This window comes from Bos mutus, chromosome 4, assembly GCF_027580195.1.
Source record: "Bos mutus isolate GX-2022 chromosome 4, NWIPB_WYAK_1.1, whole genome shotgun sequence".
NCBI lineage: Eukaryota > Metazoa > Chordata > Mammalia > Artiodactyla > Bovidae > Bos > Bos mutus.
In genome coordinates, this window is record NC_091620.1 from 107,676,813 (window position 1) to 107,692,141 (window position 15,329).

Below are 15,329 nucleotides of genomic sequence, written 5' to 3' on the forward strand. Positions count from 1 at the left end.
TCTTCGTGTTTACGCCGCCTTTCACTCCGGGGGGCTCGTGGGGTGAGCCCCTCGCCGGGAGCGGCGGCGGGCCCAGCCCCACTCGCGGACCAGGGGGGCAGGGGGCTGTTGCGGAGGCGCTTGGAGCTCTCCTGCTCCCCCTCCCTTTCCGGGGACAGGAGCGGGCTGACGGGGGCGGGAGGGTTCGGGGACAGGGGGGGCTGGCGCTCATCAATTCCGCTGCCACCTCCTCTGCTTCCACGGGGGGGTGGAGGGGGACGTGGAGGCGGGCCGGGTAGGGCGGGGGAGCGGGCAGGAGAAGACTTAAGTAGGCAGAAGTTTGCGCCCAGCTCACTGCTGGAAGGGAAGGCGCCGGGAAGGTGAGCCTCCTGGACTTTGGGGAGGTTGGAATCAAGCACGGGGATAAGGCAGTTTGCCTCTTAGCCTATAATACAAGCTGGGGTTAGGGGTAAACTCTCACTTAAAGCAGAATTAAAGTGTCAGGAAATCAGGAGAGGGACGAGACAGAGAGCGCTCCGGACTAACGCGTAGTTTTCTCTCCACTAGGACGGCCAGCCCCCCAGGCTCTGGGTGGGCTGCGCCGCGCCGCTCTCGGACCTTCCTGGGTCGGAGAGGTGCTCACGCACCGTCCGCACCGCACCCAGCGGCGGCCGGCCGTCTCCAGCTCAGGAGATGCCCGCTGGAGCCTGAGTTCCTGAGCCTCTGGAGCCACCACCTGCGAACGCCCTTGGCTTCTACCCAGCCACCATGGAGAGCAACTCCGAGAAAATAATCCAGGTAAGGAGGGTCTTGGAATGAGAGGGATTTATTCCAAGCTCTAGGATGTTCCGGGGTATGGTGGAGATGCACTAGGTACCTTGGGTTTTGATTGCAAAACTGCAGTTTGATTGCGATGTTTGAGGGTCTGATTAGGGTCGGCTTAGTCTCAGTCGCCTCTCCTTACCCTTGATTAAAGCAAAACTAGTTGTCCTGGGCAGGTGCTGAAACTCAGGGTGTCATGTTGAAGAGTCCTCTGATTGTGTGTGAGTTTTACTCTGCTGTTAATATCAATTTCCCTTAAAAGTTTCATTCTTCAGCTTCCTGAGTCTGAAAAATTACCCAATGAGGGGCTGAATGCTGTGGATTTTTTCTAAGAGATGTTTATTACCTAACAAACAGATGATACTGGCATCTACACGCTGTGTCTTGGTTGTTCTCGATATTGGTAATGAGCCCAGTGGTCAATGGAGTTACTTGTTAAGTCATGTTTTACAGAGAATTATTTTCAACAATCATTTATGCATAGCAGCCATTCTTCACACCTATTAGGAAAAATATGTTGTGTGCATAGTTTCCAAAAGGGTACTCTTTCTTTCATGATGCTCTTTCCAAGGCCGGGTGAAAGACTTCAAGAAAAGCTCTAACATATTAGTTCTATCTTCCCGAAACATTCATTTTCCTTGTGGTCCAAGGAAATCCAGTCAAAGTCAAAAATTAACAATCCAGTTAGCTTTTTAACCCATTATTCAGGCTATATTTTGCAGAACTGTCTAAGAAAATTTCCGTCTGAAAGCTTTAACCTAATATTACATAGTACTTGCAAACTAGAAGGCAGGGTTCCATCGCCGATCTTCAGGAGACCCTGACTGCCGTAGTTAACCTGAACCAAATCATCTATTCGAGGTTATTTGTTGCATTATTGGGTGATGGGAAGTGAAATGTTCAAAATAAACCAAAGTGTGGCCACGTAGTTTCTGAAGCTAATCTTTAGAAAGCAGAATGTCTAAGTTTGAGTGTGTCTTAAATGGTAATAGAAAAACAAATGGTCCATGTATTTGGGCAACCTTCACTTACCATTAGAGACAATGGTAGGAATGGCTTTAGTGTTGTGGGATTTTAGTGGTTTTAGTGTTGTAGGAATGGCTTGAGTGTTGTGGGATTTATAAAGTATCATTTGTAATAGCATGTTGGTAGCCTAGTCTGTGTCCAGTTGGAACCCAGCTTTAAAAGGTCAGAACTGCTGGTTTTCTATGCTGGCATTATGAGAGGGTCTAAGGTGATTAGCTTTGCAAAACAGCTTTGCAGTTGAAGTCAGTATTCTCAGTGGGCACTCATTTCTACTCAGTATTTTAACATAAGTCAAAACATCCATTGGTCGGGGTTTGCTTTGGTTCCATGCCTCTAATCTACAGTTAATTTCAGAAACTATAGCCACAAGAATAATAGTCAATCCTTGTAAAGTACTCTAAGGTTATTTATTGACCATACCGACATACCCAATATGGTAAACATGAAATCCTTATTATAAGTTATTCATAAGAACATATAAATAATCTTAGAGTTGTTTTGTTTCATGATGCTCGAAGTCAAAGAAAACTCTATTCTTAGTGAACTTCTCAGATTCTTTCAATGTTGACATGAATGAAAATATTATCTACTGCTGGTTTTTATTAGAGTAAAAATGAAATGGAAATAAGAGACTGGTGATGTGTTCAATGATAACCTAAACCAGTGTTCTCAACTCAGGCTGCAAATTAGAATCAATGGGAGAACTTGCAAAAAAAAAAAAAGGATGCCCAGACCCTATCTCAAACCAATTAAATCAGATTATCTGATGAGGGGGTTTACATTGTGATGGCTTCTTTAACGTGATTGTAATCTGCAGCCATGGTTGGGAACCACTGACCGAGGCGGTTCCCGTCGGGTTTGGTAGAGTCGGGTTATGTCGGAGAGTCTTGGAACATAAATGCCATATGTTCTATTGTGGGTCTAATTTTATTTTTAATATTTATAACCTGATATCCCAAATAGAAGAAATATATATTTTTTCCACTGTTGATCGTAGATGTTTAAACCATAATGGTTTCTGATTAAAAAAAAATATTCTTTTTTTTCTAAAAAACAATCTATTGAGTCTGAAGCTTATCTGACTGTCCAGAAAATGGTTTAATAAATTAATTCTAGTTTTAAGAGCTACGGGAAACAATGTTTTACCAAATACAGAATTTGATCTCATTTTTGCTAAGATCTATATGATGTGTAATATGCAAATATGTACCCTTTTGAAGGCAGAAAAGAAGAAAATAGTACCGTGTTTCTCGGCACACCAAATAGCATAACCCGGGTGCCGACTATAGTCTAGTATTTTCACATAAATTATTTTCTTTAAAGCTTACAATAGCCTTGTGAGGTACCAGCTTTTCTTTTGATTTTACCTATAAGGAAATTAACTCATTAGGTTAATGAACTTGTCCAAAGCCACAAACTGAGTAAATCTAATATGTGTTTGAACCCTGGTCTTCTTCTAAGTTCAGTGCTGTTATAAAATATAGTTAATACATATATTTATATATGTACATCTATTTAATTTAAAGACAGCATTTTTCACAAAGCAGTATTAAGAACAGATTCTGACAGGGCTCTCCTTGAGTTTCATGCCTGACTCTACCATCTTCTAGAAGAATCTGTATGGTTTGCGGCAAATTATATAACCTTTGCGTATCTTAATTCTCTTCATGAAATCAGGTTTTTCTAATGAGAATTAAATGAATTAATGTTGTAAATCACTTTGAGTAGGTGCTTGGTACATAGTAGGTTCTATGTAAGTGCTATATTTTTTAAATGTCATTTATTCAAAAAATATTTGTGATTATTTATGATATGCCAAGCATTCCATTAAGCCTGAAGGTACCTTGACCTGTCCTCAAGGTCAATAGAGAATGACCAATACATAAGTAATATTCCACTCAGGTATGAGATTTTACTCAACTTTAATTATAATTAAAAGCATTATTTTATGTGACCACTCTGTGCTTTTCAATATTGATATGACCTTATAGAGGTCTATATAATAAGTATTACAAAACAAATTACAAATGAGTATTACAAACCAAGTGACAATATTTTGTGTTGTCACCATGGTATTAACTTGTTATTAATTCTATCAAAACACAGAAAATAATATTAATTTATGTTTCTGGCTTCACTTTGTGAATGTAGAAAACTAGTAATATGGAAAGGTGTTAAGTTTTCATATGTTTATTTTAGCAATGAAGAATTGAGAGGGGAAGAATTGATAGAAAATGTCATCAGAATCTATTTCTCAATATTTGCAAGTGCAGTTTTCTTTTTTTTTTTTTTTTTAAGTACAGTTTTCTTGAATTGTTTTTCCAAAAAGGGTGTTGTCTGTATGGAATGCAGTTTAGTGCTTTTTTTTTCCTTAAAAGAAAAAAAATTTTTATGGTCAGAAGCGTGGATCAAGGAGTGCAGTTAAAGGTGTCTAATACCCAGCCAACCAGCCGGCTCTGCAAGACCATTTCTCATGGAAGCTGACTGTGCTTCTCCCACTGTGCCTTCGGCTCCATGCCCTTGACCTGCACTGCAGGATACCCCAGGGTTTCTCTGGGTACCTGAAGTATAAGATTATGTCTTTGTTCAAATGAAAAACCTCTCTTTATTAAAAGTAGCGTATGAATTGGTATTCTCTGTAGAGGAATAATACAAATACTCTAAACCCAGGAGCTATTTCTCAAAGAAATAAAGTATCTGCCTCCATGAAATATTTTCTGCTTTTGTAATCAGTATTTAACCATTCTATTTCATTAAAATTTCTGTTTGCAAATGTGTATCTTGCTTCTGTCTTATCAACTCTCAAGGCTACTCCAGATTTTTCTCATGGAGGCTGCATTTTTCTTCTGCGTAGTTTCACTGCCACTCCTCTCATTTAAGCTTTATTACCTTTAACAAAATACTTAAATGTCCCCCTAATATTCAGCCACGTTTAGTCTCTCTGTAACGCATTCAGTGTTACACACACGGTCAGACTTGTTTTCTACGCTCCCATTTTGTCACCCTGTATTCGTAATTATTCAGTGCTTGCCCTGGGAGCCTAAGACTTAGAACCACTCCAGCCTAGCATGGAAGAGCTTTCATGATGTCATCTCATTTTATCTTTCCCATCTAAGCCAAGTAGAAAACCTCAACAGCTTCTTAATTCCAGTTCCAAAGCCATAGTGATGGCACAAAAATTGAATCCAGTCTCTCCTTCATTTCCAGCCCTTATGAAAATTTTCAGCGGGCACTTTGAATTGATATTTTATTGCTTCAGAATTGGGGTATGGGTGGGAGGGGGCCCCTTTACATTAATGGTTTATTTGCAGAGCTGCTTTACTCTAGTTTTAGTTTTTTTCCTGAAACCCCATCCCCAATTCTTGCCTTTTATTTGTCTGGTAGTTCAGAATTTGTCATTTCAAATATCACCTTCCCCTGTCCTTCAGAACATATTCAACATTCCCCAGTAACACGTCTAACAAATTACCATTCTCATAGCTTTGTCCACATTTAAAAACTCAATAAATGTTTACTAAATGCCCATTGCCGTCCTAGTCCGGGCATATTGTGACAAATTACACTTCCTGGCTTCACGGGGGACTGGAAGAGTCAGACAACGCAACAGACAATCACGGACCCGTGGGGTAAGTACTCTAACAGAGAAACGCCAGTGAGCGCTGCCCAGGGAGGAACAACCCCGAGCTGGACACCGTGGAAGCATTCCGAGGGAGGTGACCCTAAATGGGGACATGATTCAGCATTTAAGTGACAAAACAATGAGCCAGATAAGCAGGGGAATAGATGAGCTGTGTTATAGGCAGGACACCAGACAGTAAAAAGCCCCGAAGGCTTGAGCCAACATGGTGATTTGCGAGAAGCCACAGGTATCCAGAGGCACCCAGAAAGTATCCTGCGATGCAGGACACGGAGTCGAAGGCTCAGGGTCAGGGGAGAAACACCTACAGCTCCAACAAGATCTAGTCTTGCCGAGCCAACTTGATATTAGAGCAGTACGGAATCTGCCACCCTCTTAATTTGTATCCATTCTAATACTCTTCCTATCTTTCAGCCAGACTGATGTGACAAAATGGCAGATCTGATTATTTAAAAGTCCGCTTTTAGCTCTTTCAAGGATCCCCATTGTCCTCATGACGAAATGCAAACCCGTTAGCACAGCGGCATGGAAGCTTCTTGTGACCCTGCCGACCTTGCCAGGACTAATCAAAATACCTTCTGCAGTAACAGAGAGGAGAAACAATTAGAGTCACCTTGGTGGAGATAGAAAAGAAAAAGGAAAAAACAAACAAAACAAAAACAGGAGCTTACAGGGGTCTGCAAGGGTAGTTGATGAATGATAGAAATGTGAACTAGGAAAAGTGAGGGAAAGGAACCATTGTGTGATCAATTTCAAGTTTCTTTCAGATTATAGGAGATTATAGAGATTACAGGAGAGATGGATGTCCTTCACATAGGACAAGTAATATTTTGGGAAAGGCAGATAAAGAATTTAATTAGAAATGTAATGCATTTGGCTTATCCACGTGGCAATGTCCAATAGAAGTAGATATAGAAATGTGTTTCAAGAGATAATTCTGTACTAAAGGTACAGGTTTGGGAGACAATCATATAGCTATTTCAGCTGATGGTGTAGGAATGGAGGATATAGCCTATAGAGAAGTTAAAAAAAAAAAAAAAAGAGTCAAAAATGAAGGGACAAAAGCAAGCACAAAAGTAAGAACATCTATTTGAGAAAGCCTGTTTTTTAAGGGTCAGTGGAAAATGAGCCTGCAATAGAGATGAAAGGTTAGATGAAAGGAAGAAACACAAGAAAATGTCGTATTAGGGAAGCCAGAGAGGATGAAGTGGGCAGGCACCTAGACTCAATGTTGCGAGTGAGTCAAATGGGATAAGAATTGAGAGATTGCAACTGGATTTAACTAAGAACGAGAAGTGAGGAAAAGCAAGCATTGAGAGTACACGACAATTTCAGTCAGTTTGATATATACTCCTTACTCTATCTCCCCTTTTTGAACTCTTACAATTCCCTATAGTTTAACTTAAATATTGCTTCTTTTTTAAGTCTTTCCAGTGGTCAATTCCCCTGCTCTCAAGCAAGATATAATATCACACCCTGTGACATCTCTTTCCTTGGGGCTTCCAGGGGTAGCATGCATGCACACCTGTGTGTGTGCCTCTGTGTATATAAAGTATTCTTCCCTTTTGTCATTCATTCACTGACATAAACTCTTAATCTCTTTGATATAACAGTGTAGTGGGGGAAAATATGAGTTTTATAACTCCCCTCCCTGCAAATATTGCAGTCTAGAAATATCCCCTTTCAGCACCCAAATGTCTCCCAGAATGTGTGTGTACTTAGAAGCTGCACAGGTGAATTATACAAGTGAAAGATGCCAATTTTGGATCACAAAGTATACCATTTTATATTTGTTTAATGGCATTTTATTCTCCGTTTTCTGTTGTGGAATATCTTGGTTTTTTTTAAATTTCCCTACTATATTAAAAAGGACATTCACATATTTATCCCATATCCAGCACACACAAGAAACCATCTCTTCTCTTTGTGAAATGGGTTAAATTTACCTAAACATGGCCATGCTTTTTTTTTTTTTCCCCTGTAATTATTTTTGTTACATTGAGGCTTAAGTTTTTCCACTTTTATGGTATCAGCTCAATATTGCTACAGATTTTAGCCCCTTCTCTCTCAAATCAATAACCCATTCACATCTCAAAGCTTCGTACACCCACACTCTTATTTCCGGATTGAGTTGGTGTTGATTGGAAGAGCCAACTCTGTTCTCTTCATTGAGCATTTAAAACAGAACTTACCTATTCAGAGCGTAGCATTTTGTTTAGGCATGCAGAAGCATTTCCCACCGGCCTCTTTACACTTTATTAATCACAAAGTGGATTCTTCTACTTCTCCCATGCTTCTTGCACTAGGCGGAAGCTACTTAAGTAGTATTTATTTTCTGTACAAAAGGAAAAAAATAGAACTGACCTCTCTCATGTTACCAATATGGACTGGCATCCTGGGAGCAATTAATTCTCAACTGTTTGAATAACTGATCATCAGCAAGTTAGTACCTTTAACACGTTAGGAATATAAATAAAATAATTACAAAGCAGCTATAATTCATTGAAGTCCTACTGTGCTGGAGAGAGTGATGTGCCATCACTTCTCATGACAGCCCTATGGAAGATTATCGATCCCAGTCCATAGGTGAGGAAGCAGAGACACAGACAGCCAATGAGGCTCACCATGCTTCTCGGAAGCGGCAGAGCTGGAACTCAAGCCTGCTTGCCTAATGCCAAAAGGTTGGTTTATTTCACAACTGCAGTCAAATGAAATTTTGATGACAACTTAGACATCTTTTATTAGAATTGTATATATGAATTGTCTTAAATGATCAGAGCCTTTAATAACCAATGGAATGGGGAGCGCCTCTCCATGGACATTTAAGTCAGTCTCTCTGGAGGTGTCAAGCTCAGTTTTCACACCCACTAGGGTTTTAGGAACTAAGCCTCTCACAGTAACCAACGCCCAAGAATTTGGACGCATTCGCCTGCGTTCCTAAGCCTCCCCTGGTTCACGCCATATGCCAAGTGGGCATTCTAGGTAGCTATGTATGTACGTAGGAATTTCCTGCACAGCAGTGAAATGTGACATTAGTTCTTCTAGGACTTTAGGCTTTTATGTCTGACCCAGCCTATTTCTATGAACTAAGCAAATTAATTTGTTGTAAACAAATATGAATTTGGTGTCAGCTGACTATGAAAACTGTATTTATCCCTTTCTGGAGCCCAAAAGTAATAGCACTTACCCCAAGACTAGACTAGGAAAAAATTATCACTTTGATGATAATTTTTAAAGGAAAATTCTGCCATTTTTTAGAAATTTCCTCTCTGGTGGGGTTTTCATGAAGTCAACTTGGGCAACAAGGGAAAAAAGGACAGGTGACGTGCATTGCTGCCAAATTTAAATTTCAAATGGACTCAACTCATACATTAATTAACCCAAACTTCAGCATAATTATTTGTTGCTAACCTTAAGTCTGACAGACAGAATTCTTACAAGCAGGAGAGTGTAGAAAATGTCAGTGTTTATGGACATTGAGGTGGGATCTGTTTAGCCCAAGATTCAGAGAAGTTCCAGCACAGAGAGCACAATAATGCAGATTGCTTTAACACCTCATTCCCTGGACCCACCACAGGGCTAAAAGGTCAGGACAATATTAGAACACTTTTTCATCCCTAACGTCATATAGACTGCAACGATGGCATTAAGGCAAAAGCAAAAATCCCAGCAAAGTGGTGAGTGATCACTGTTGCTCGAGGGCCAATTCAGGAACAACGAGACTTTACAGGCTTGCTTCTTTTCCCCATTCAAAAACAAGAATGATTTTATTGCCTCCAATGAGGAAAACGTATATTCTTGCAAATTAGGTATTTTAGTGAATAGAAGGTCAATGAGAAACTTGGCCTTTCTTCTTAGCTGCTGAAGTGTTAATAATTGGGGCAGATTTGAGTAGTGGCAACTTGGAGTCAGCATATATCAACGCTGGAAGTCGTCTCTCTGAGCTGCATTTTAATTTGTGAAAAGGCACTCCTAGTATTTGAAGTGATGCCATACGTTTTCTCGGTAGCTAATATTTTATCCATATTTTTGATGTGGAGTTGAACGCTTTCACTAAAGAGCAGACTGAGGCAGAGATGGCATAGTTCTCCACTAGTAGATGACGGTGCTGCCCTGTAAGCTCCAGCCTTCTGACTCCAAGTCCAGTGCTCTCCCTGAAGAGTCTGCAAAGGGGCAGGGAGTCATGAACATTTGCAGGCAAATATTTGCATGAATGTACTTAGAGATGACCACATGGAGCGTTAAACACATGAATAAGAGTGGCCCTGGGCTACATTCCATAAGAGGCGCAGCCTGTCTCTGGAGCCCCCTCCCTTCCCTTACTTTCCCAAAGCCCTACTGCTCACGTTGTTCCCCTTTATTCCAGAAACCTGTTCTCCTAAGAAAAAGCCCCACTGCTTGTCTTTCCACAGTCTCCCCCTCAACTCCCTTTTGCACCAACCCCCAAATCAATTGCTTTTCTTTTACCCTATTCCTACAAACCCTGCCATCTGCAGATTATCTAGTAGTGGCATAAATCCTGCTGTCTTCAAGAAAAAAACAATCACGTTATCAATGATTCAGGAGGTAATTCTTGAACCTGGCATTCACTGACATGTGTTATTTGACCAATCAGTTTGGATCTTTAGTATCAAATTTGAAGCTTGATGCTACCCTGGAGCATATTAAAAGCTTCGAAGTCCTATTTGCCCTGTATCCTCCGCGGGCAGTGTAACCAACCAGGGTCATCCCTGCCAGGGCCGCTCCCCTGGCTCCTGGCTGGCCTGCTCACTGGGCCTTGCACCCCTCCCCTACATAGTCTCTGCTCACACCTGAAGTAAACTCCTAGCACGTAGATCAGAGCAGGTATCCCCCCATGCATCATCATTAAGGGCTTCCCACCACACCCGTGCCCTTGCTGCCCCACTCTTTGTCGTGGCCTCTAGTGCTCTGTCACCTGGATGTCCCAGCCTCACTGCTCCCAATCCATTTACCTGGACCTCTCAGTCCACCGCACTCAGCTCGATCCATTCACCAGAGCACAACACGTCTTTTTCCTCCTCACACCCTCCACAGGAGCTCTTCCCTCCGTCCGCGACGCTCTTTCACTCACGTTCACGTCTCTAGCTGCTTCCCTTACTTCAAACCTTAGCTTAAATGTCACTCCCTCAAAGAGGCCCACCACAGTCAATCACGCTTTCTAAAGTACGTGTTGCCCTGTTCATATCTCTCTCTCAGCTCCGTGATTATGTCCTAATAGTTAGAACAGTTCATAATCATTTTATTCTCCGTTCTTGTCTCTTTTCTATCACCTTCATTAGAATATAAAGCCCATCGGGTCTGTCCTGTTGATTCTTTTTATTTCCAGCACTCGATTAATATCTATTTAACAAATGAAGGTATATATTCATTTAATCTTGTCCTCACAGCATTTCTCAATTTACACAGCCACAAGACCCTTTTGTGATACACCAGTTCTTAATACCCTGCTGAAAATCTTTGGGAAATCTGCGTTTTCAGAAAGTTAAGATAATAACAGGAACTTTAAGTACTGATGCAAGGGTGGCTTGGGGCAGGTGGGCCTTTTTGATCATTTTCAAGTTTCCTCTTAGATACAGCTGTTCACAGTGGGATCAACCGTATGATGTCATATTCATGAGTCTAAATGGGTCTGGTACTTGCTGAGACAGAACCATATTCAGGCTTGTAAGAGCTAATTTTAGTCTGTATCGCTTTGGAGGATATGTGTTTTCTTAAAAAATCTAATCATTTTTATAAATATTCATAATTATATCTTCTGTTCACAGCCTTGGTTGAATCTGTAATTTTTACCAACCAAGATTATCACCTACCTGCTTTGCTGCCTGTATATAAAGACAGGCAATTCTAAGTAAAATGCTGAAGAACTTTCCATGAATTCTTTGGTTCAAATAGGATTTTTCACTAAGTATTTCAAGTTGCAATATGCAAAACTAGCTGAAAAAAAGGCATTCTGTCACAATAACCAACTTGTACATGGTAGGTTCTTAGGAATTAAGTTTTGGTGTTGTAACTGACAGGAACAAAGTCCAATGTGAAACTTTGACCAAAATCTGATTCACAACAAAGTGTGTAATTTTTCATTTTCAGGGAAAGTATGTATTAAAAATTTTCAAGGAAGCTTGGTTATAAAATAGATTTATTGAAATATTTCAATAATGATAATAACATCTAATAATTACATAGCACTTACTATGAGCCAGTAATGTTCTAAGCCTTTTATAGATATTAATATATTTAATGTTCATAGCAACACTCTCAGGTAGGTACAATTATTATCCCCTTTGCACAATAAGGAAACGAAAGCAGGTAGAGGTAAGTTACTTATGGAAGAACACACATCCAACCCAGGACAGAATTGGAAAATGAAGGAGGTCTGGCTTCAGAGAGTAAGTAAATCCTAAAAGAAAAATGTGTTTATTGTACATTTATGTTAAAAGCTTTACAGTCAAAGTGTTGTTATCATGATGTAAAATGTCAGCACGACATTATAAACAACTATACTTCAATAAAATAAATCTAATAAATAAATAATGGAAAATGTCTTTCACTTTAAAATTTTTTTCAACAGGGGATCCATGGATTTCTCTCTTTTTAGAAAATTAAAGAAATGGAAGTGGTTTTCCTTATTTGTTCTAAATCTTAATCTCTCCAGCGGTCATAGGATGCACCTGACGTGATAGTATTCCACTGTGGTTTATAAGAAGGGGAAACTATGCTTTGCCAAGTTGACATCTCATTCATAAAAAGCAGAGTCAAATGCAAAAACTTTGTTCTAAGGTGCAATTTCTACTTAAAAACAAAAGCAAAATTTTGTCTTAGCAAAATATAGTTTTAAATAGCATTTCAAAACTATGTCTTGATTACTTACGTGAAAATTAGTCAGAAACCCATGATAGATAGGGTTTTAATGATGTGGAGGGAAAAAAAATTGCTCTAAAAATGGTGAGTACAAATACATTGAATTTTAATCAGTCTAAAAATGGTCAAGTTTCCTATTCACTCACTTGAAGATGATAAACTTTCCAAGATCTATTTTGGAGCATGGCAACACTTTTCCACGTGTTGTGAATGGTCTTATTTCCCTGTGAGATGACCACTTTGGCACTCTGTGTACTTGCTTGCAGGGGGTGGGGAATCTGTTCAGATAGTCAAAGGAAAATCTGTGTGTATTTCCATGTTCAAGCTGCTCAGCCTTTTGCAAGTGATTTTTATTTACCATCTCTGATATGTTTTTAGTTTATTTACCATATCTGCAGTTATTTTCCTTTCTAATATCAATTTTAGCTCTTTTGTTTACTATTTTTTAATTTTTCACATATGCTATTATGTGATATGTTTCAGTCTAAAGCTTTTTTTCCCCTCCACTGTTAAGGCTCATTTTAAGAATAATGAAAGAAAGAATGGGAAACATGTGTTTATGGGGTATTTCACAGAATATTGATCTAGAACCTAACTGCTTCACATTAGCCTATCCAATTTCACTGTGAATCAGGTCATTTTTCCAGCAGTAGGTTATCATTTTAGAGGCAAGGGAAATGAATGTACTCTAAAGGAAGAAGGTTTAATCCTCCAAAGTAGTAGGAAGTGTAATCACATTCATGGAGGGGGGAAATGTATATACAGCACAAGGAGAAACAGTTTTATTTTATTTCAATCTAGTTGGAAAAGAAAATCTACTCTTAATATTTATTGTGTTAATTTGATATGATACTACATTCTAAGTACTCAAGAAAAATAAAAGGACTCAGGATTATCTTTGCCCTTTATTAATCTCAAAATATTACAGAGAAATATTTATATTACCCTCAGTTAACACAAAATATCCTCTGAGGACAGAAAAAAAAAAAAAAGAAATCACTTGGTCTTTAACACAGAAACTTGTCTGGAATACTTTTGAAGATGGATCAGTGTCTGTAGCAGAACAGAGGACTCATCCTATTCTGTTTAGGGAACCTTCAGAGAGGTAAATTAGCCTAATCAATTTAGCAGAAGTCCAAAGTTTCATAGACATTGCCTTGTAGAATTTATTTAATCCCAGCCTAAGTTCTTCTCTGCCAGAAAGCCAAAGAACTGTCTGGCTTACAGACTAAAGAAGAGCAGACTGACTCTGATGATAACAGAGTGGAGCTGGAAAGGTGAGATGGAACCTTTCTTTGTTGATTTAACGATTTTTCCTCAGCCCCCTTCCAGTCCGTACCTCTTAGCATAACAAGGACAATACTTTTAAGTCCTTCTTCAGTTATTTAAATGCCCAGCTAAATGATTCAGAATAAAACCCAAAGTTTTAATAACACCAGGTTTTGACAATAAAAGTTGTCTCTCACCATCCATTTGTCATGTGTCCCTGTTCCCAAAGTTCATTGAGTCTTAACACCTAGTTACGCTCCTTTAAGTTAGTCCATGACCTGCCTGTGTATTTGATGAATTTGCAAAAGAATGTAACACCTTTCTCTCATGCTCCCTCTTCTCAGTCACTTATCAATCTTCTAAAACTACCTTTTCCCCACTCCTTAGTATGCATCTTCTTACAGATAATTAGAGAAGATCTTAGCGGTCCTAATCCAACCCCTTCATCATACAGATGAAGAAATAAAGGAAATATGACACCTCCGGTATCACATAGATGTTTCACTTTATCCCCTTAGTCAGATGTTTTGGGGGAACAGTAAAAAACAGCTGTTCTAGTTCCATACCATGGTGCATTGAACAATTTTTAGATTTGGAGGTATGTATTAGAAAGAAAATAGGACATTCTCTATCAAGGAGAATTCTCCATCAGATCATAGCCGTATAAGCTGAATTTATCCTTCCTTTTGATCTCATCTACAACTGCCAGATACCACCCCACAATAAAGAAAAGAACGGGTCGAGATCCAGACATAACCCCTGTAATAACTAGCAGGTAGAAATGTGGGAAGCTAGATGGCACCTTGGGGGACCCCCTGAGTTGTCCATGCTGATGGACATGAAAATAGACTTAGGCAGAAGAGAAAACAATCTTATCTGGTCTTACCATTATTCATTGTTTCCAAGCTGGAAAAAAAATTTTTTTTGAGTCTCTTGTCTTTTTTCTTTCCTCTTCACAATACTTTTAAGCTGAGCTCCGAAATAGGTATTGCTGAGTTTTTAAGTGATAATCACGAATGTGTTTTGCTTTTAGGATTTTTCAGTGTGCTTGTTTAAATAACATTCAAAACTTTCCCAAGGCAGTTTGCTGATGGAATTGCTTTCAGGTGCATTCAGGACCTTAAGGGAATAATAGATGGGACAGGTGAGTTTTTAGATAGATGATGGAGGGATTGGCTGGGACAGAGTTTCAAGTACAACACCATAGAGGGGCTTGGAGATGTCAAGGACCACTTGCCAACTGTGCATGCACTAGGGGAATGTGGAAGGGAAATGCCACAAAAAATAGTAAGGACTACCATGTATTGGGCTTTTGATAAATGCCATTCTATGCACCAACACACCCACTCCAGTGTTCTTGCCTGGAGAATCCCAGGGACGGTGGGGCCTGGTGGGCTGCCATCTATGGGGTTGCACAGAGTTGGACACGACTGAAGCGACTTAGCAGCAGCAGCAGCATGCACCAACACGGATTGTCTCATTTAGGCTCCACAACAATCCTGCAAGCTAGCTATTTTTATTTCCATTTTACAGATAGGTAAGCTGAAAATCAAAGAAGCTAAATAAATGAATAATAATAAAAGAAATAAAGATAATTATAATTATTAATAATATGTTAACAATAGATTAATTTTAAAACTAACATTTTGGAGGGCTTACTATGTTCTTAAGTGAATTATCCCATTTAATACTCATAATAATCAAGGCGTTATTATTA

At 39.5% G+C, this 15,329-nt stretch overlaps 1 protein-coding gene across 1 annotated transcript in view; it reads left to right on the forward strand.

Annotated features, from left to right (window-relative positions):
* The first annotated feature begins 556 nt into the window (after positions 1–556).
* The window catches only part of CALCR (calcitonin receptor), a 110,752-nt gene continuing 95,979 nt past the window's right edge, over positions 557–15,329 (forward strand). The window contains exon 1 of the mRNA XM_070368825.1: positions 557–777. Coding sequence (XP_070224926.1) covers positions 748–777 — 30 coding nt within the window. The 5' untranslated portion in view covers positions 557–747. The remainder of the gene's footprint in view (positions 778–15,329) is intronic.